General features: G+C 32.7%; 1 protein-coding gene across 3 annotated transcripts in view; it reads right to left on the reverse strand.

Moving 5' to 3' along the window:
* The window catches only part of LOC108965042 (homeotic protein ultrabithorax), a 138,893-nt gene that overhangs the window by 88,778 nt on the left and 27,785 nt on the right, over positions 1–22,330 (reverse strand). For 2 of the 3 annotated variants that reach the window (XM_018927208.1, XM_018927207.1), the window contains one exon: positions 1,845–1,895. The exons of the other annotated variant lie outside the window; for it this stretch is intronic. In XM_018927208.1, the coding sequence (XP_018782753.1) occupies positions 1,845–1,895 (51 nt within the window). The remainder of the gene's footprint in view (positions 1–1,844; positions 1,896–22,330) is intronic. 3 annotated transcript variants of the gene reach the window in all.

The following is a 22,330-nucleotide window of genomic DNA, read 5'->3' on the forward strand; positions in this document are numbered from 1 at the left end:
ACTTATTTTAAAGTCTAGACCATGGATTTCAACAAATCTTAGCTGACTTTTCGAAAATAGGACACAAAAGTTTCCTCTAAAAGCTAAAGAAWTCATTTTATTAATACATAGTACGTTCGTTTTGTAAGAGATAATATTGGAAAAACRATTGAAGACTTATCGTCGACTACACGAATTGGTTTTATGAAAATCAAAAAGTATTTATTTCGTATATTATTTTAATGATKATAACAAAAGGCCATTTCATTACACACGTTAGGCCCTTTTCGGAATTCGGCGAATTTTTCGAAAGCTTATGTAATAATTTCTAACTCATATGTTTTGGTATTGTTTTAATATTCTACTTACATATATGTGCGTGATCATGACACGTTTGATATATTAATTTAATCACAACATGCAATCATAAAAATATCTTGTTCTGCTGTTTAACAAACGYATGTAAGTAATAATTACCTTAAGTTGCCAATTAAATATTTTAAAGTACAACAAATCGCTGCATTGTCTTTTGCTCTGCTCTTTACACTTTAAGCTCATATYACTTTGGTGAAATTACGTATATTTATACTTATATGTATATCTATATCACTAAATCTCACATGCGCATGCAATTCGTTACTGAGCTAAWAATTTTATGTTTACCTATGCTCATTGTATTGTTTTATATTTATATAAAATGTTATTTATAAGAGCCATAATGCCTTTATTTTAATTTAGGGTGAAAACATAATTAATAATGCGCTATCGTCGAAAACATTTAAAAGTACAACATCTAAAATTTAATGATTTGTTACCTTCTGCTCTTGATGCCCAGTGACTTGTAATAACGACAACAAGCCCATCATCGCTCCTTCGGCAATTGAATTTGACTTTTCTTTTCAAAAATAATATTTACGTTGGAGAGGAGAACTAAACACACAATCAATAATTAAAGCAAAATTCAAAAAAGCTTTTTTAATATACTCCTTATTGTATGTAAATATTTTTATTTAGTGTTTAAAGTATGGAGCAGTAAAAGCGCTTGAGTTCGTGTGTCGATTTCCTTTTTTTGTCGGAAACAGTGATTTTAATTTCAAAAATTAATTTACAATATAATTATTATATTGTGTTTCTGAATATTGGTGTAGGTGTGAGTGCATAAAAGCCTGTGAAATTTAGTTGTGAATGGGTCATAAATAGTTTTATGAGTGTGTTTCAAAAAATAACGCTTGTTAAGCCAATTTCATAGTTTCATAAAATATCTATTTCATAAAAAATGTAGATAAGATTTCTGTTTGTAAAAATATACTTTAAAAAATCAAAATATTAAAACAAAAAAAAAACAAAAAAAAAACAGGGATAAGTTTAAAAGTAAAATTCCAAATTTTCTTTAGAGAAGCGATATCTATATGCAGAAATGAAAATCGCTGGCTTATAGTACTAACGTCCACTTTATAAAATCAAAATTTCATTTTTAAAATGAATTTTTCAGTTTATTCGATAAAGTTGTAGCGACCCCAAGTCGTAATTCTCGAAAAAAAAAAATCAGAAAATTTCCACGGTCTTAACGGTCCACGGTATATTCTTTTTTACTTAAGTTAAAACTTTTCTTTAATAAAAATATAATTTTTACGTTTGTCCACTAAGCCAACGACATATAATTTTATGAATTAATTTTGCATTTCAAGCCAAAACGAAGAATAATAACCTTTCAGTAAATTGAAAATAAAAATAATCATCAATTTTGGGCTATATTCGTATATAAATATGATTGCAAAATATAATTAATACAAAACAATATTTAACGGGGTTGTACAAATCAAAACTGTTCGGTCGGTTTTATATGGTTTTATTTTGGTACTTACCTAGCCAATCCGGAAGAAGTGAGCCCGCAAGAGATTCTGAGTATCTCTTACCTGAAAATAAAAGAAAATATTGTTAAAAGTATTCAAAAGAGTATGTACAGAAAGAGTAAATTAGAGACAAAAATACTATACTATATCTACCTTCATATTTAAGTATAATTGCAAAATAATAAATAATTTATTAAAAGTCGTCTATTGGTTTTAAAAGAAAAAAATAATTTCTTAAATGGAGAACAAAAATGTACAAAGAGGGCTCTTTATAATTATATTACAATACATTTTTTATGATTTTTTTCCAAAAAAAAATTATAATTACATAAATAATATTTCTAACAAAATATGATTTAGAAGACGGATGCATATACGCATATGCATTAAGCTGAGCAGAGTTCTTTCAAATATATATTACAGCAACTTCGTTCCTAAATAAAACATTAATAAAAGTCAGCACAGGTAAATGGTATTTACTCTACCTTAACCGTGGCTCGGTTGGCTGCTATAAAACGCATCTGACACATCATACTACGCACTCTTAGACCATCGCATTGGTCGATGSATTTACGTTGGTTACTTTCATACACGTGCATTTACATGTCTACTAATATATTATATGTACTTAGAATATATGATAAAACACRTATACAAGAAAAGTGTGAGGGAACAAGGCATATATTAAAAGACGCTCAATATCGTTAGCCAGTAGCATTAAATCAACATAATTAACAGCGAGATGTATTTTTGTGCCACAAGTCCCAACGCAATTTATCCGCGACACACATTGCACTTGCCGAACATGAAGCATGAGTTCGAGTGTGCGAGCGGAGTGAGTGAAGTTGCGGTCTAGGACAGCCAAATTCTCATCTATTATCTCTTCTTGCAGCAGCCACCTACATCTTACAGGCACGTAATCTTAGTTTATATATTATATATATGTATATCTATATGCATAAATTTAGTTCGTCTCGGTATGCTCTCCGTCAGCTCATAGAAAGCGCGTGTTATGCGTCAGGTGCGCATATTAAAAGTAAATTTAGTGCAAACATGCAAATTTACACAATTATATATATGTACAGTGAATCACGAATTTGATCATGTTTCAATTGAAAATTCTTTACTTTTTTTATTCCGTTTTAGACATGCATTCAATCACAAATCCGACTGAATATTTATATTGGTTGGTATTTGAGGTACCATTACTGATATGTTTTACGCTATTGGAAGAAGGTCCTATATGTGGCTAAAGTAAATTTGGTTTGGGATCGGTAGAGGTATCTACATCACGTTGACCTGAGCTGAAGTCTGATGGAAGCTCCATTATAGTGTGGGGATGCACGAAGATCAATGGTGTTAATATGTTGGAGAAAACTGAAAGACGATTGACGACATGGTCTTATATTGAGATTCTGCGCAGACATTTGCTTCGCACTGCAGAGATTTAGGTAAAAATGGTTCGGACATTGTCTTTCATCATCAATATCAAAAACATTGCCAAAGTTAGTCATAGGAAAATTTAATAATATCTTCTAACCCTGTTATTTTTAAGTCAAAAATGTTTGCTTTTATTTGTTGTTGTTTAAGGAAATTTTACTTGTGTTTGATTTTTTTCATCAAAATATTTGCGTGTTTTTGTCGTTGATTAGGAACGTTTGGATACCAGGTTCAATTGTTTTAGTCAAATTATATTGAAAATTATGTATCTTTATTCGATCAACCGTCACACTGTATCTTTTCCAGTCTAAAACCTCACTTTCACTGATATCTAATGCTTTACGTTTGTGTGACATTGCGTAAATAAAAATTTGCATAAAATCTAACGTAAGCAACTTTGCGTCGTAACGCGTAAGGAATAGAAAATGGTAAAAAAAATGGTAGTCTACAAAATATAGAATACAGATATTAAGAGCCTTTTCCGTTCGTTTCGATAAGAACAGTCAATCAATTCCTTTCTAATTCAAAGGAACATATCTGTTTATAGAAATCAAAGGATAACAATTAAGAAAGCTAAGTTAATATTAATGGGAAATCCTTTCAAGTGAATTGAATATTTAAAAGTGTTGCGGAAGACAGGCATTATTTGAAGAAGTTGTATGCATGATTAAATAATTTAGCCAACCTTAAAGATTTAATGTCAAATAGAAAGTCTAAATRGATAGAAATCACTTTATTGCGTATACTACGGGAAAGATAATCTGGATGATTACATTAATTTTCACCGTTATTCTTGTAGTATACTCGAGAACTTGATTGCAGTCAAGTAGTTCATGGATGTTAGTATGAAGATAACTCATTCACTGACCGTGAATATTCTAACTATTGTATTTTTGGGAATTTGGAGTAATACTAATTTCGCACATTTTGGAATTGTATCCACTATTATACTTATGTTTACTTAATTTTGCTAGGGTATTTTACATACTGACCGATATATACGCTTCACAATGAACAGGCAGTTTGAGATTCGTATAACAGGTATATGGGGGAAGAAGTACTATTGGTCCGATGTTATTCATTTTAGGCACAAAGATACATTTTTTTAAAARAGAGACGCTCACTCGTTAATGAGTTACAGGGGATAAATACTATTTTTTGGATTCAGCTATATATCCACCGATCTTAGAGAAATTTTACACAGGTTTTTGAYATATAATTTACAAGGTCTTGAAAGAAGAATTTGTTTTAAATTTTTACTTTTGAAATAAACCTATTGAATAAAATATTTAATTTTTTATATGGATAAAATAAATTGAAAATAGCCCGTTTTTTACTAACGAAATATCAAATTAAACGTATCTCCTTTTTACTTCTCAATTYGTTTTCGTAGAATACCAGAGTAGAACATAGGTTTCAATAATAAAATTTAAACATGCATTATCAATACTAAAATACATGCCATGTAGCTACCGTAATATMAGCTACCTCAGTATTAACTGTATATGTATCTGAAGTATACACACGAACTTCGACGGAAACAAATTCTCTTCTAATTCTACCACTGTCATCATAAGTCTTAGCCACGTACAGTTGTATTTTATTTGCMATTCTCATACACAAACGTACTAAAATATCTCCAACTTTACATACGGCTTACTTGTAATGTATYAGTTAGGTTCATGTGCGGAACACAATGCTCGCGACAGACTGCAGCAGCACGACAGTGAACTGAAAATGGCGTTGTGAATCCTACTACATGAACGTTTGTGAGAGGGCAGCAACATAACAATAGCCGGCACGTACACAAAATAACGCAGTTGTCCATTTTGCATGTAGACAGTTTCGTTGTGGCCTAATACCTTGCATATCAATGAAATTTTAATATTTTGTTCAAAGTAAAATTTTTAAGCAAAAAATAAGTAAATAGGTAAATTTATTTGTTTTAAATTATCAGTTGTTATTATAAATGATGTAACAGAGCCATTTTATGCTTTTATTTGTAAAATAACGTCAGGTTTGTTAGAGCTTTCAGTAATTTAACATTTTACATATTAGTGGCATCACCACTCTACCTCATCTCTCTATCTTCCATTCTACTCTCAACTCTGCTGTCGTCCTACTGTCGTTATCAAATATAGGATCATATTGAAGTTAGCGAGAACGACAACTGTCGGCCAGCAGTCGTGTAGTCGTGCAGCTGTCAATATAGGTCTGCCCATAAGAACGTGTGTATTTTAATATTTGACAGATGTCGTTTGCAGACATTGTATTCCACACATAAATACTACAAGAATATACGAGTGGTATTTTTATAGACGAATCCATACGATGACGAATATGTAAGTGTGTGTAAGTACAGTATAATATCTCCTCTAATAGATTTACCAAATKGAGTATATGAGAGTTGTATTAAGTAAATTATCATTTGAGCTAAAACGCGCGGTATATGAAGTGCACGTACTACTGTAGACGAAATAGTTTGCCAAGACTRTGAAAAAGTGGTCAATAAATAAATTTGATATTAATGATTTTATGTATTGTATACACATATGAATGTGGGGCTGTAATTATTTGCTATTTATTTGCTGCATTGGTTTAAAAATAAAAATTTAATTTTTACGTTCACATTAATATGCTGCGTGCTTAAATATTATTTCAATGAATCATATGCTCTAGCTCGCAAATGTTAATCAAATGTACTACTTGTATATGTAATTAATAAGTACTATATACAAAATCCATCTAGTGAAAATTGTAGCGTCTGTATTTTCACATGAAGAGCTTCCGATATATTGACGGAGACGATCATTTATTAAATAATACAKATAAATATACAATTACACACTTAAGTGGTTAAGCGGCTGGTTTCTCGCCCCAATTGGACTGCTGAAGTGTGGATATCGATGGCGAGAATTGTTTGTTGTTGTCTAAAGTTTAAATTGCTTTTTTGCAAATAGTATGTACATGATATGAACGTGCTCTGTGGGGCGATGCTGAATAAATCTATGATTGGACTTTTAGCTGTGCTTTAAAGACATTTTATCAAATGTAGTCACACACATAAGTTCATATATATGTATATGTTTATACATATGTTAGAATGCTTATGTATATATAAATATATGGACTGCTTCTTGATATATACCATTCCAGATTTTGCAGTATATATACAATATTATTAAAAACATTTTAATTTTTAAGTCATAAAATGCTCAAGTGAAGTTACTAAAATAGATAGATATATACACAACTGCTGTGCCTTCATTACCCCAATCCCTTCCAGCTTCAACCTCTAACCACCCTCTTTGCCCGGTAGTCATGCGTTTAATTTATTTATTGGTGTTTCATTGGTAAATTTATGCATTTCGAATCCCAGTGTCGAATAAATTTAGTCGAATGTGAAAATTGTGCATTTTGGCATAGACTGAATTTGCCATTCTATACACACAGGCAAGCTTTCATGCAGAGTGTAAGTGAGCATACACATTTCTATGCGTTGTTCCAGATTACAGTACGTACACATATGTGTGAGCGTATTAATCGTGGCGGGATTTTCATTTTAAAATATCACATGGCAATATGGCATTCGGAATAAACTAAAATAAAAAAGCGCCACTCACAACAAAAAACAAAAGCCAAATGAAATAAAGAAAGTGTAAAAAGCTGCGGCAGCGGAAAAACGAACTTAAAAGCAATGACAAATAGTGTGCTGAGATAAAAGACACGCATGCTCGCGTGTGCATATACATTTAATGTGTGTGTATGCATGTGCTTTCATATAAACGTATGTATTGCCATGAGCCGCAACCGGTGGGCGGGAGTAGCAGGCGCCGCGATGCGATCTGATGCGTTGCGGTGATTTATTTGCATATAAATGGGGCGAAAATGCAAAGTTATACTCACACTTAACAATACTAATACTTATTCACAAATATACAAACGTTTCCATTTATACAAATCTATAATACATGTGCATATCTACGTTTGTTTGGTGCAACATTTGTGCAAATGTATAGTTTTGCACACTAAGTAAAGCACATATGCAACTGTCATCAATCCAAATCTCCGTCGATACTCGTATATAAATAACAGATATATATATACATATATGGTAGGGGTTTGTTAGTATTATGCGGTATTCGAAATCGAAGTACAAAATGATTCTGCAGCTCATAATATAAAATATACGTATTATGCGATAATTAAACATATAATTTTATTCAGAAATTTTATCTATATAATAAATGAATAATTCAAAAATTGGCGCTGGAATAAAATAAAAAGGATTTCGTAAAATTTACAAATCTTTTTAACTTAGAAGAAGTGAACATATCAAAACACTTAAGGAAGGACTAAGTTCTCAACAATTAAAGTAAGAAATACTCGCAGGTGTAACTTCTAGAACGTCAATTSCAATGCATATGAAATGTAACAGTGTAATGTTGTGTAATGCATCCGTAATATTTCAGACATTRCATCATGTTTTGAAAGGTGTTTGCCAATAGTCAATGCAGAGTCAGTTGGATTATAGTTGTTCATTTGTCGGAATTGCCGATATCTAACCATTATAGCATATAAAACAAATATRTAACGTTATTAGAAAAGCACGATCTCTCAATTTAATTAAGATAACTCACACATAGTCTGTAAATGTCACCCAGAAGCTCGAAAATTGATCTATTAGCTGAATTAGGTTGAATCTATTAGGTATATTCTTTGTAAAATTCAACAGTTTTGGTTCACTTTGCACAATTTTTGTACAAACTTTATCTCGTTATATGAATTCAGTATATTGGATAATGAAAAAATCAAATGAAATTTAAAAATTTTGGTCCGATTTCGCTCTGGTTTTCACAGTAGTATAGCTATGTATGTTAAAATAATGTTAAATTATGAATTTGGTTGAAATCTGTAGATGAATTCCAGAGACATGTGAATTCATGTATGGAAGGACGGTGCACGTCCATTGTCCAATTTTGACCCAGGCTCCTTTAAAGTCGTCCAATACCCTCTAAAGGATAAAGTTTAATGTCTCTGTAGCCTTTAGTTATTGATTTGTCACGCTTTTATTCGTTTTYGACAGTATCGTTATATGTGTAGTTGACGAGGCTACTTTACAATTTCATCCACCTTCACAATGGCATTAGAAATTCTAATAATATTTCCAGTAAACAAATTAGAGRGCGGGGTCACGCCCACTTTTTAAAAACTTCTGGGTTAATTACAGTTCTATAGTATATCTCAATTTAGTTTAATGACGTTGTATGGGCATGGAACTCGTCCTCGCTTCTTTGCCAGGAAATACTTGTACAAAGCTTGTACAAACGTGCAGACAGTCACTCAGATTTCAAGTCATTTCATTATACTGATCATTTAAATACCCTGTATCTAATTCGATTATTTTGAGGTGACACAAACAACCGTTAGGTGAACAAAACTATTCTATTCTCCGGCAACATGTTGCAAAAGTTTAAAAATAAAAAATTGACTGTTAAAGTATGTCACATGTGATGAACGACCGTTAAGAGCTGTTGAATCTCAGGGCAGGGAAGTAGGTCCAACTTTATTTGTGTTATGCACAGCATAGCTAAAAAGATATTGACATCCATTCGCATGACACAGCTATAGTATGCGGTAAAAAAATAAATCCATCACAGCGTCAAGAGAACTAGAGGAGCACTTGGCTTTTGTCAAAGAATGGCTGCCCCACTGGCAAAGAAATAAAAATAGCAAAAGTAGAAGCATGTTATTAAAAGGAACTAATTCTGAATACCCCGATACTCCCAGAACTCTCTCGCCTAATGCAGCCGAAATAGCGATTTTCKGCACTCATGACTTTATATCGTTTATGTTAGTCAATATGTAATGATCACTACTATTTTTTAGTAATGAAAGTAAGTGAGCCTATTACTTATAATATACAATGAGATATTAAGAAACCATTTAATTTTTACAAACAATTTTAACATTATGTTTTCTTCAAAACCTGGATGTATTTTCCAGTGTGATAGTATAAAGTGTTTGGTGGCATCCAAACTTATGCCTTCCCTTCTTGTTTCTCGTATATTTGTTGCACATTTGAATAACGTCTATTGGAACAGCAAAAGAAACAATAAATTCAGACCATATAATATAGAACATATAACAGTTGACCAAATAAACTATTGTATCGACGRTTACAAACCAACAAATACTACACATCTACCTTTATCTGTATGTTATTATACATACAAACGTATACAATCAAACACTTACATATGTATATACCAGAACACATTGAGAGTTAATTTTGCAATTGTATTTCAATATCAATAAATTTACACATTCGACGTGAAATATGAGTACAAGGTTCGATGCTACTTCGGTAGCAGTTTGTTGCTAAATAGGTGATGGTACTATGCTGTAGTTATATTTGCTAAATATTCATTGAAGAGAGAAAGAAACAGATCGCAGGTTATAGACTGTACTAATAAGGCATTCTATGTATGTAAATAAGGGCGGTTTGGACTTTTTGAAAACTGTTTATGTGTTATATAGTGCTTTATCCTAAAACATTGTACCACCCTMACATATACCTTTTACAAAAATATTCAAATAGATGTTCATGAACTAAAAGTGAAATGTAACTAAATTTTGCTTTAGATAATATATACATTCATCCAATCTGACCGGACATATATGCATATCTCCCATTCAACCGCTTACTCAGACTTTTTAACCGCTGGTTTTATACCCATAGCCAGTTCCATAATTAATAATCTGTAGATATAAACTCCAATGTATATAAATTCAATAGTTATGAATATATAGTTATGACGTCATTGTAGGAGGCACAATTTTTTTCTGCTTAACACTTATTGATTATCAACTTTATATTCACATACTATGTGTGAATAATTTATTTTATAGTCAAATTAACAGTAATACTGACGTATTCGTTATTAGAAGGTCATGGCTGAATGGACACTTTGACCACCGTCTTTTAGTGAATGAGTTAAGTGACAACTTGTTGCAACATAACTTTATGAATTTAGGCAARACCACATATTTCGTAATTAAGAGTAAATTTCTGTGCGCAAGATAACTAAAATAAGATCATGCTACATTGTACCAGCAGATTCAAGTGTCCATTATGGCAGATCTCACTTTCAACGCAGTCCTAGTTTATAYACCATTTAAGGGTTGCGATAGCATTTCAGTGCTGTCTCTTTCTATCTACTTCGTTTCTAACTCAAGGTCTATGCTCGTTCTTTTCCAATACTTTCACCATTCAACTCGGCTGACTAGCCTATGAGTGAAACTGTAAAAAATGCACATCTATGAGCAAATAAGTTTCTTAATTAAAGAACAATAAAAATGCACAGTTTTTTAAGAAAACTATGTGGTTTAACGAATAATCTATCACATTTCGAAACCTTCACGGTTTACAATTTAACCTTCACAATACAATACAACTTTCACAATTTGGCATTAGAAGAGGACTTTTCTAACATGTGATGATGATAATTATTGTTGCGATTCCACAGCTTTTGAGCCTTTGATTATGTATTAGAGATATACCAAAATGAATCAAATTAATATATTGAATCAAGATAAAAGTATTTTATCGTCCTATAAAACATAATTTAAGCAATTAATTACACGATGAAATAATATTTACAAAATATTCTAGATTGTGAACTACACAGTCTTTTAGTATGCAACAACTTAAAACTTGTGTGTGTGTTTTACTGTAAAAAATATGCGAAATAAATCCCTGCCGACTTTCTTTCATATGATCAGAATAATATTTCGTACAWATAGTGGTTTTAGTATATGTAATTTCTATTCTAAAAATTGTCAAAATCGGACCATAGCTCTACAAGCCCCCAGACATCCAATGTGTGGACCAAAAAGTCTATGTCTGGCTTTTATCGAAAATATAGGTCAGTTTGTGAAATATAGTACAACACATACAGATTTTCGWTAATCTAGCACAATTTTTATCGAGCAAGTATCGACGTGTCCAGCGAGGAACCGTTGGCAAAATCTTGGGTAGGAAACGAGAACCGTCTAATTACAGCGCGATTATGCGTAAATAGAAGTGGYTTAAATAAGCTGATGACGAAATGCGAAATGATTTCACTTTCGGCAAGAAAGTTTTTTCAGAAAACAGTTCATTAAAGTAAAGCTGAGAAATTTTTAAAAGGAACATAGCAAAATAAATACTTGTATATACAGATATATAGAAACAGATTAATTTTTGGCGAATTCCATTATATATATCCATACTTGCAAGTAAARTTTTTAACTTCGCAGACCGAATGAACTCATTTGCGAACAGAACATATCGTACACTAACTAAAAATAAGCYACAACTCCAATTTTCAAAATAACTTTTTATTCCATATATAYATATTTATAATACACTTATATTTCTTAACTGGAAATTCACCGTTAGGTCTACTTTTGTTTTAATTGCGTCGTTTGCCTATTTTATCAACTAAAGAGTACTRCGAGCTTTGTTTAAAAAGTGTGTAACATTTTGTATTTCTTGAGAAAGTGATTATTTATTTATGAATATCTAGTTTGTTCTCTTCACAGTAATCACCCCCAGATAAGCTGCACTTCTGCTAGMTTTTTTCCGAATCCTCAAAACTCTTAAAAAAAGTAGTAATTGTGATCTTGTTTAGCTCCGCCTTTTCAATTTTCGGAATAAAAAGTTACATGAGCCCGTGGCTCCGGCATCATTAATGTGTTGTTTATGAACAAAAAAAAAAACTCGTGCAAGCAACAATGCTTGAGCAGTGGAATTTTCATTCTTCTACAAACCTGAGTATTTGTGGCAGATTGCTTCGCGCAAATTGCTCATGTTTTGTAGGTAATATTCATTATTGACCGTACGAACCTTTGAAAATCTTCACTTTCGACCTAACTTGTCGTGCTTTTTACGGCTCAGGCAGCAGCTTCCATTGTGATGATTGAGCTTTGGCTTTCTCGTCATAACCAAAAATACATGATTCGTCATTAGTTTCGAGTCTAACATCTCCTGAGCAGTGCCAACGCAATGCTGTATATGCTATAAAGTAAGCAATTTTTGCCTAAACTTTGCAGCGACCCCAATCATAACCAAATCATTTGTTATAATCTAATGATACGAGCTAATCGATATGTTAAGTTCCTTAGAAATGTTTCTAATGGGAGATTGGACAGTACTTTTTTCTTCACTTCACTAACGTTTGCGCTCGGGCGTTCGGCAGGCTCCTCKTGGTTCACATCTTTTCGACCTCCTGAGATCATTTTGTAGCCGCGATAAATGTTGCTTATGTTCAATGTAGCGTTTTCATTAGTACAATTAACATTTGGAATGTCTCCGCGAACTTAATTTTGTTTTTCACATATYATTTTATTCACTTTTTCTCATTAATTTTTTGGATATGCAAAAATCGAAGACGGTCCAAAATGTTTCCRAGCAAAACTTCTTCTTCTTGATTGGCGTAGTCACCGCTTACGCGATTCTAGCCGAGTTAACAACAGCGCGCCAGTCGTTTCTTCTTTTCGCTAGGTGGCGCCAATTAGATATTCCAAGTGAAGCCAGGTCCTTCTCCACTTGGTCCTTCCAACGGAGTGGGGGTCTTCCTCTTCCTCTGCTTCCCCCGGCGGGTACTGCGTCGAATACTTTCAGAGGACAACAACTATGTCAATGTCGTCGTATATCTCGTACAGCTCACCGTTCCATCGAATGCGATATTCGAAGTGGCCAACGYGCAAAGGACCATAAATCTTTCGCAGAACCTTTCTCTCGAAAACTCGCAACGTCGACTCWTCCGTTGGTGACATCGTCCAAGCCTCTGCACCATATAGCAGGACGGGAATTATGAGTGACTTATAGAGTTTGGTTTTTGCAAAACAGCTATATAAAATTAGTTATACTGCGTGGAAAATGGCCGGCCTTGTCAGCATAAGTAAGGGATATGAGTACCAACATAACAATCAATAATCAAATAAATCGTAAATTTTCTGCTGTATTCTGCGAAGTTGACTCTGTTTATATGAAAAAATGGGAGTTTAAGCATCTTTATTATTTAAAATGTGTAATGTTCAGTGAAATAGTTGTGATTATCACAGTGTGATTCGATGTCTTAACTCTTAATTTCTTTGTTAAACTATATAGCAAATCACATTTGAGTAAGGCGCTCTTCAAAGAAGAATTACATATGAACGACGATTTGACCCTAAAATTTCAATAATTTTCATAAGAACTGTTTATTTACTCCTGCCATTTTTCGATTTGTGACTATGATCAAATTAAAAGTTGAATTTTTAATTTATACCACGCGTGTTTTTCAAATTGGTAAATATTTTTTATTGTAAGGTAATACTKTTGGTGACAGTAAGCAAAATTTTACGTCAAAATACCAATTAGTATTTGAGATACGCGTCGTTTAATGAGGCTCTAAAAGTTAATTCTTCGATCTTTRCTTTGTTTAAATTTATTGAAGTGCAATTATACACCATCTCATACTGCATTAGTTATTCCTGATGATTTTACATTTCCAAATAGTGTCGTGTCGCAACCATCAATTCCCCTGACACCGTTTTGACTCAATTGAGGATATAAAAGCTGAATAGACGAAGGCTGTGAAGGTCATCACGACTGAGGATTTTTCCAAGTACTATGATGACTGGAAAATTCGTTGGCATATGTGCATTGTAGCGGGAGGGGATTACTGTGAAGCAGATGAAATGGATAAAATTCACCTTTCAATTTGATCATGCAACAAGTGTCCACGCTGGACACGGCGAAAGACAGTATTTGTGTTATAAGAATTTTAGACACATGTTTTGGCGTATACTTGAAAATTGCCAAAAGTTAGTTAAACCAAGCATATTTACATAAACGCGATCTGACCTGGCTAAGTTGGACGCCTGCGGTTCATCACTCTTTGTCCAACTTACGCGAGTGTCCATGTTATAAAGAAATTATTCTTTTCTTATTTTATTGACTTTATTTTAAAAACTATTTGAAAAAACCTACATTGAATTCAATATATAAGTGTGTAATAGAAAAACAAAAATTAACACATTTTAAAATACGGATATACTATGTACAACTTATGTTTTAGAAAAATATGCATCTATTGCAGTTTGCTTTAATTTTGATAAGCTTTTATTTTGTTCCGATTTCCTTTTTAACTTTAAAAACTCCAGCAGTAAAGTTGATTGATGTGCTGATACATAAAGAATGACTTCGTTCATGTTTGATAAAGCTTCTTTTGCAGTGGGAAGATTATAATTTTCAGAGCACTCATATTCACTTTCGCTTGAAGTAGTTCCTTGGGAGACGTGTTTTAAATTCTCTACAACGTTTTTAAAAATAGTTTCATGGGCATCATCCACCTGTTCATGTATATCTATCGATTTTTCCAGTTTTTCCACAACTATGGGCGATACTACTTCATTTCGAATTTGTTCAGGATAGTTGTAATTTATCAAACTTCCATAATTCAGATTTTCTTGCGGTGGACATTCCAGTAAATCGTGGCAAGAAAATCCAGCATGTTGAAAGCATTTTATCACAAGAGGGTCTAATTCGTCCCATCAAGAAACCAACCATCGAATAGCATCCAAAACAGAAATTATTTTCGACAATTCACTTGCATTGTTGCATTCGTCAAGGTGTGTTATCAGAGAAAGCATCATTTTTGATCTACTATATTTTGTTTTTACATTTTGAATAATTCCTTGGTCGAGAGGTTGTATTTCTGACATTAGGTTTGGTGGCAGAACTTTTACAAACACATTTGTAAAATAACTATTCATTTATTAAACTGTGGTTTGTAGCGTTGTCAATGAACAAAATAATTTTTCTATTTTGCTTYTTCATTTGGTCATTGATAGAACTAAGGCAATTCTGGAAAATTACACTTGTCATCCAAGCCTTTTTATTGTGAACCCATTGCACAATAACATTTTGAGTGTCGATTTTATTTCGGTGAAAAGCYCGCGGCTTCGCAGCTTTACCTATAACCAACGGCATTAACTTTTCTCCTGTACTGCTGCAGCAAAAGAATACGCTCAGTCTTTCTTTTGCCAGTTTAGCTCCTTTACAAACTGCGTCATTTGCAACGAGACTTCGAGTAGGTAATTGACGATAAAACAATCCAGTTTCATCCGCATTAAACTGATTCTCGGTAAACAATTCAAGCGCCTCAAGCGGAAAGATTCTAATCACCCATTGCTTGCTCTAAAGTTCTCTATTCGTAACTCAGAAGCCAATAGCTTAGCATTTTCTTGAATTATTGGGCCACTGAGCGGAATATTCTTAGACCTGCATTTTTTCAAAAAACAATTTCACTCCCTCATTTATTTTTTCAAAATCAGTTATACGTGTTTTTCTTTTGCATTTCGGATCGGGGTTGCTTTCTAATTCATTTATAATATGTTCAATATTAGCGATTGTTGATTTGGAAACTTCACATTTTTCTGCCAATTTCCTTATAGATAGGTTTTTATTCAATATCTCACTTTTCATTTTCAGAGATAACTCCACTGGGTGTTTTCTTTTTGACATGATTGCAACAACTGATCAAATATGCATAATTGTGTCATAGCTAATCCATGAAATTTGATGCATACATAAGTTCGAAAAAATAACTTCATTGCAACGTTTGAAAAATTTCATTGAATCCGAAATACAAAATATGTACATTTTGTGTGTAATATACATAGGTATTATACATAAGTAAATAGCATAAGAATATGCATACATATTAAATGTATTGTTCAAGATACAAAGGGATTTTAATGCTTGCTGTTTAAAAATTGAGACAAATTTTGTCAAACTTCCAAGGCAGACAATGTCCAAATTAAGCAGTGAATATATGGATATTTTGTATTTTATTATGTTGGTTCGGAACTTTTTGTCCAAGTTGAGCGAATGTCCAAGTTATAAGGGTGTCCAACTTTACAGGTTTTACTGTATAAGAATATTGGGGGAGAATGTATAAATGCGCAAAAGAAATAAATAATATTTGGAGCGAACGGAATTTTAAAATTTTTATTAGCGGATAAAAATTTACATTTAATTTTTTTTTTTGCGCTGAGAACGAACACTTCCTCACTACTTATAGTGATGGTGGGAACACAACTTTAATTTGGATTGTTGTGGAAAAAAGCGATCGACAATAATGTTATTCACTAAAAATTTGAAAGCAGTAATTTATATGTACACATCATAAATCTTACAAAAATGAGTTCTGGCTTACAGAACTCAAGCTGCAATTCAAAACCTTGCCACTTCCGAATAAAATACAGCATATATAAACAGTTCTTAAATATACAATGTTTCWTTTTGATATACAAGACTTTCTGATGTTCCTAAAGACGAGTGTCACGAAACGAAACTTTTTGGGAAAGGCATATAACAATACCATATGCTTGCGGTGTGTCGTATTGGTTATCATGACAGTCTACCTGTATGTATTACCCATGCAAAATAGCGAATTGTCTGCTGATTTCGCTGCCGAGTTGGCTTCATTAATCCACCTTGTTYATTTCTTATTGTCAAAGAAACATTTGAGATGTTTATGCCTCTAATCATACAAGAGCTATCAACAACAACTGTKAGTGTCATAATCTCTGCAAAACTCGGGCAGGTAGTATACTAGTAACAGAAACAAACTGGGTAATAAGTTCACTCACTTTTTATATCAACTGACTCTCCTTTGAATTATATTATGCTAAAAGACGTCTGATTGTGATGAAAAACGTATGATTAAATTAAATTAAATAAATAAGTAATTAAATTAAATAAAGGCTATAAAAGTAAGTTTATGGAGGGCATGTTATCAACTTGTAATGCTTTTTACCCGGCATTAGGAAAGGAATTTTCTAAACTCTTCATAAAAGTTGATGACGTATTCATAGTYATGGAGATCAATCAACCCTATATAAAAATATTGAAAAAAGCTGATTATTATAATATACATATTAAATATAGTGAATATAACTAATAAGTAAAAAGGGACTAAGTTCGGGTACAACCGAATATATTATTCTCTTTGAACGTTATATASAGTTATAATCAAATTAATTTAAATTTATTATATAAAATTGTGACATGCCAAGTTGGCGTGGTTGTTGTCTGATTTCCCCTACTTTGACATTAAAATAGCATTATAATATTAGGTACCTAATTTGGTTGAAATCGGTCGAGCAGGTCCAGAGTTCTTATCTTAATTTAGCTCATAGTTTTTGTAATTTATTGGTTTTCATTTAATAGCGTTTTGGGGGCGTAAAAGAAGTCCGAATACGCTTATCTACGAACTAGTCCCACATTTTTGCCAAGGAACGTTTATCATGTTCCATTACGCTATCTCAATTTTTAATCACGTCATCTCTTGCACGGAAAGASGAATATATGGACAATCCGTCCCTCGGATTTCAATTCGTTTGATCATTTATATATGTATATACAACTCGATATCTATCTCGATGAATACAACTATAAACTCTGTAGCAACATGTATGCAAGAGTATAATAGATATCCGTATTCCCCATATTTTAATAAAAATATAATATATAGAAGCGCACTTATGTTACTAACGGTGCCCTAAATAATACTTTTGGTGTTATAAAAACGTTTCATTCTTTTATTATCCCACGTTTTCATCATACTTCTGTTGCTCATATACTTTTTTACAGTTATAAGACGTTTAAACGAACGATGGACTGTGCGTAGTAAATTTTACCTGTAACAGTTCACTATCGACTAAAACTATACGATTCTCTGTTGACCCACTGTTCACGTTTCATGTGTCTCTTCTTATTGCTATTTTCGTTTTCTGTGCAMCTTCACAACGCTTTTTAAATAAACACGCCTGCAGAATAGCAGCAGCAAATGAGGCGCAAAAGGTAGAAAAGTCGACATAGGCTTAGGGTAACAGAAATATTTATGAAATTTTTACGCGTACGACTTGGAGTGACATTCTGCTCAACACAATGCGACACTTCGTGTGGCTGTTACGAATCCGCGTTCATGTCACTTTCGTTGACATTTTACCCACGTTGCCAATAGCGATGGTGTCAGCAAAACATGCTTTGTAACAATATCAATTCACATACAAAACAACTATATAAACTATTATTAAAAGTGTAAGTTTTAAGCTGTGACGCATCCGAACCTTTCACACCTTAGCAATTTGTATATGTCAAAAGCTTCAAATAATTGGAGATAAATGTCAAATTCTATTATAAAGAAATTTGATATGTAAATGGAATGGAACATTATATATACATATGTATTATTATAAACATGGTATCCCGATTTCTAAATTGATTCTGTTAAATGCACAATATTAAGCCACGCAGACAGATGAAAATTACATATATGTATGTAGTAAAGTAGGTGTTCACATAAAACATTGTATTACAAGTACCATTCTCATTTGATATTATTTTGAAATCTATCTCAGTGAAAAAACCTATTGTGTTGTATATTTGGAGTCTAGAGGTGAGGTCATTATGAAGGTTATGAGATGTGGTTCTGTGACTATTGCCTCATCAAACGCTGGAACGCACACCCATACTGAAATACAAAAAAAAAAAAAAAAAAAAAAAAAAAAAAAAAAAAAAAAAAAAAAAAAAAAAAAAAACACTTGGTTACCGCTACATCAAATCGGCCATAATAAATACTTTTCAAATATCTACTTTCGGCGAGCCAGTCGATTGGCAGGTTGTTATCTTTGCTTTAACAATTGGTAAATAATATTTTAAATATTGCCATAGGATTATGAACATAGATATGTATAGTTTTCGTAGTACACAATAGCACAGTTTACACGTATAAACAAAAGAAAGCAGGAAAATAAAATAAATATTCTACATGAATGCTAATTGTACCGGATAATAAGAATTAAGTTCTTTTATATTATATCTCTACAGGTTAACACCCTTTCAAAGTACGAATTCAGAATTTTGCGTAAATTCAGTTTATTAAATCAATTACCAAAATCATAAGCCGGTCACGGATTTCAAGCCCTTTGACATTCAGACTTTTGTTAAATTTCTACTTTGGGCGTGCACAAGAATTTCCTTATTGTGTCAATATAAATATTGAATGAGTATTTCTCTTCGGTAACATTGGTCAGAGAGCATCTCAGAGATGGGCAATCGGCAAACTGACCTGGCTGATCAAACCGCTTGCCATAAATCTTCGAAACATGACACTTTTGACAGTTCAAATAAAATAAGGAATGTATTGTATAAAACTGTCGTACAAGTGGTAATGAACCCGGTGTTAAATATAATATATGTATAATACAAGAAAATAAACCGAACAATTTATACAAAATATGTGATTTCGACGTTCACGTTATCAAGTTCAACTTGCTTAAATTGATTATGAGTTCTAGGTAAAACTTTCAAATTGGTCCCTTCTCAAACATCAGCCAGCGTCGCACCAGAATGTATTAAATGCTTACCTACCACTGAGTGGGTTAAGGGTTTGGTTCCAGCTGAACAAATACCTACATATAGGTATGTTGAGTAGTTTATGTGTATTATAACACCAGCAACCAATGCGTTGRCGGCGAAGTATTAATGTTTCACGTAAGTTATATTATTATTATATAAAATAATAATACTAATTTTTTGCGGAAGGTGTAAATTATTCTATTCATAGCAGTTGGAATATGATCTTTGATTGATTTTTCTCATACTTACCTCGAAACACGCTAATACATGGCTGCAGGAAAATATATAAGACACACAAAATTCCAAACTAATTAAATGTTTGTGCATTGAATAATCGTTCGAAAATCCGTGTTATTTTTGGTTTGCACGCGGTCGTGCAGTAATTAATCTGAAGAGGACAATAGACTGTGATTATTCCAAATCCGCGCCAGCACTTTCCACGTTGATATAGATGTACATAATTATTTGATAAGATCTTTATATGTATGYGCTAAATATTTTAGCTTAACGTGCTTAAATTTTAAATGAATATTTCAAATATATTACAGCCTTCAGCGTTTTTCTCAAAAGTGAACTAAAGTAACTAAGCACTAAATTAAGATAGGAAACTACAATTTAGCACAGGGGAAAAATTAAGCGTAGTTCGGTCCTCTGAGACACTATTTAAGATATAATAACCATGATATCTGAACACTAACCTCTTCAGTACCCCTACCCATAATGTAGAAATTGTCAGTAAATGAATTCTTCAGAGATATTTTATTTCCGAGATGGCGCAAGAGAGCTTTGTAAGAGCCGGAATCAAAATAAGACGGCGGGAGAGGCACCTACCATATTTAAGTCAAACCCCATATCTCACGACTGATATATTTAGTATGTAATTTATAATGCTCTTTTTATGTTTTCATATTAAAATGAACGAAATCGGACTACCATCACACCTACTTCCCATATCTATCTTTTACTATACCAGTATGCAAATCAAGCACAAATGAATGCACCGGGATAAAGATTTRTCTAATACAAAGATTTACAAACTTCCGGTTTAATTTATATTGCACATATCGACCATTATGTGAGTTATCTTAGTGAAACCGAAAGAACGGGGTTTACTAATAACTATGTATATTTGCGCCTAAAGCAGATAAAATCGGGTGAAGTCTTGCCCTATCTCATATATAGAATAGAATAGAATATTTGAGGTAATGCACCGCGACCTAAGGTCTATTGTGCCCTCCTCTCTCATATATAACTAAGTATATTATTAGTAAGTTGCACGTTAATCGTATGTGGTATTGCCAAAAATTGTTAAAATCAGTCAATAATCCCTTAGACTCCATACACCTTACTAGGCAATTTTCAAACCAATGGTTGTCCTTATACTGKATATACGACTTACCTCCACTCCGATATTATATAAATTTTAAAAATTAAAAACCACTATTTGAGGCGGTCAGATTCGATGGAGGTGTGTTTCTCCTATATAGATTTGATTATGAGAGCTAACATTTCGGTTTAAAATGTGTTTCTCTTCGCGGCTATTCCCCGAAGTCCAACGCCAAAATGATGCTTTAGGTAAACGTCTAACTACTTAAAGACAATATTGTAAATAAGGTATAGAGTTAACTAAATTCTTCCAAATGGACATGACCTTTAAAGATTATACTTGTAAAGTTTTGAACTCTTATAAGAACTCAACTATTCATCCAATTAAATTGAAATGAAATTTCCTATTTGAATATTAAAAAGTCAATGGGGAATATCTCAAATGATCATTCTAATATGAATTCACAAGATTCAGGTAGGAATAAGGTGAGTATTAAGAGAAGACTAAGCATCAAATTGCTCACACTGTTACTATGAAACGTAATAGCAGAGAACATCTGTATTCACCAAATAAATAAGAGAGCGGCCACTGTTACTGCTAATTAACAGGAAAATGTTAATGAAACACCTGAGAGTTATCTACAGCAGTTAATATTTAAGCTACATACATACATATGTATATCTACAACGTTTCGCTATGGAGAACAACACAGTTCCTTTGATGCCGTCTAACATATTAAATACCACAATACTTGTATATTCATAATACTCATGATCACGAATATCACTATTTAAGGCTTCAATGTCGTCACTATTACTCTCTCTTATTTTCAACCACTCGCTTGCTTGTTCGTTTACCTGTCAAAATTTTTTACAAAATGGGATCAACAACATAGCAATAGAAAAGCAATATAACATAATGAATTCAATATGAGCGGATCGGATGTTCTACATACGTACACATTGGCAACTACTACTTATGTATTTATAAGTCGGTTTTTCAAGCGTCTGAGAATTTAAGGTTCATTCGTTGCGTAGACAGCCTGCCGGTATGATGTGAAACTGAAGTTAAACTTGCGCGCATTAAGATGAACACCAAATTTAAACACGTGATCAGCGGTGATCAGCTGTTCGCTGTACGGACCGGAGACCATGATGGCCGCCTTCGTTAGCTGCAGAGTCATTCAATGAGCAAATCAGGTTTTTCTTCGCTATTTCATTTTGGCGGTTATTAATCATTGAAAGTGTACGGTGTGTTTTTTTTAATTTTAAT

This window comes from Bactrocera latifrons, unplaced genomic scaffold (genome assembly GCF_001853355.1).
Source record: "Bactrocera latifrons isolate USDA-ARS-PBARC rearing strain unplaced genomic scaffold, ASM185335v1 scaffold_132, whole genome shotgun sequence".
NCBI lineage: Eukaryota > Metazoa > Arthropoda > Insecta > Diptera > Tephritidae > Bactrocera > Bactrocera latifrons.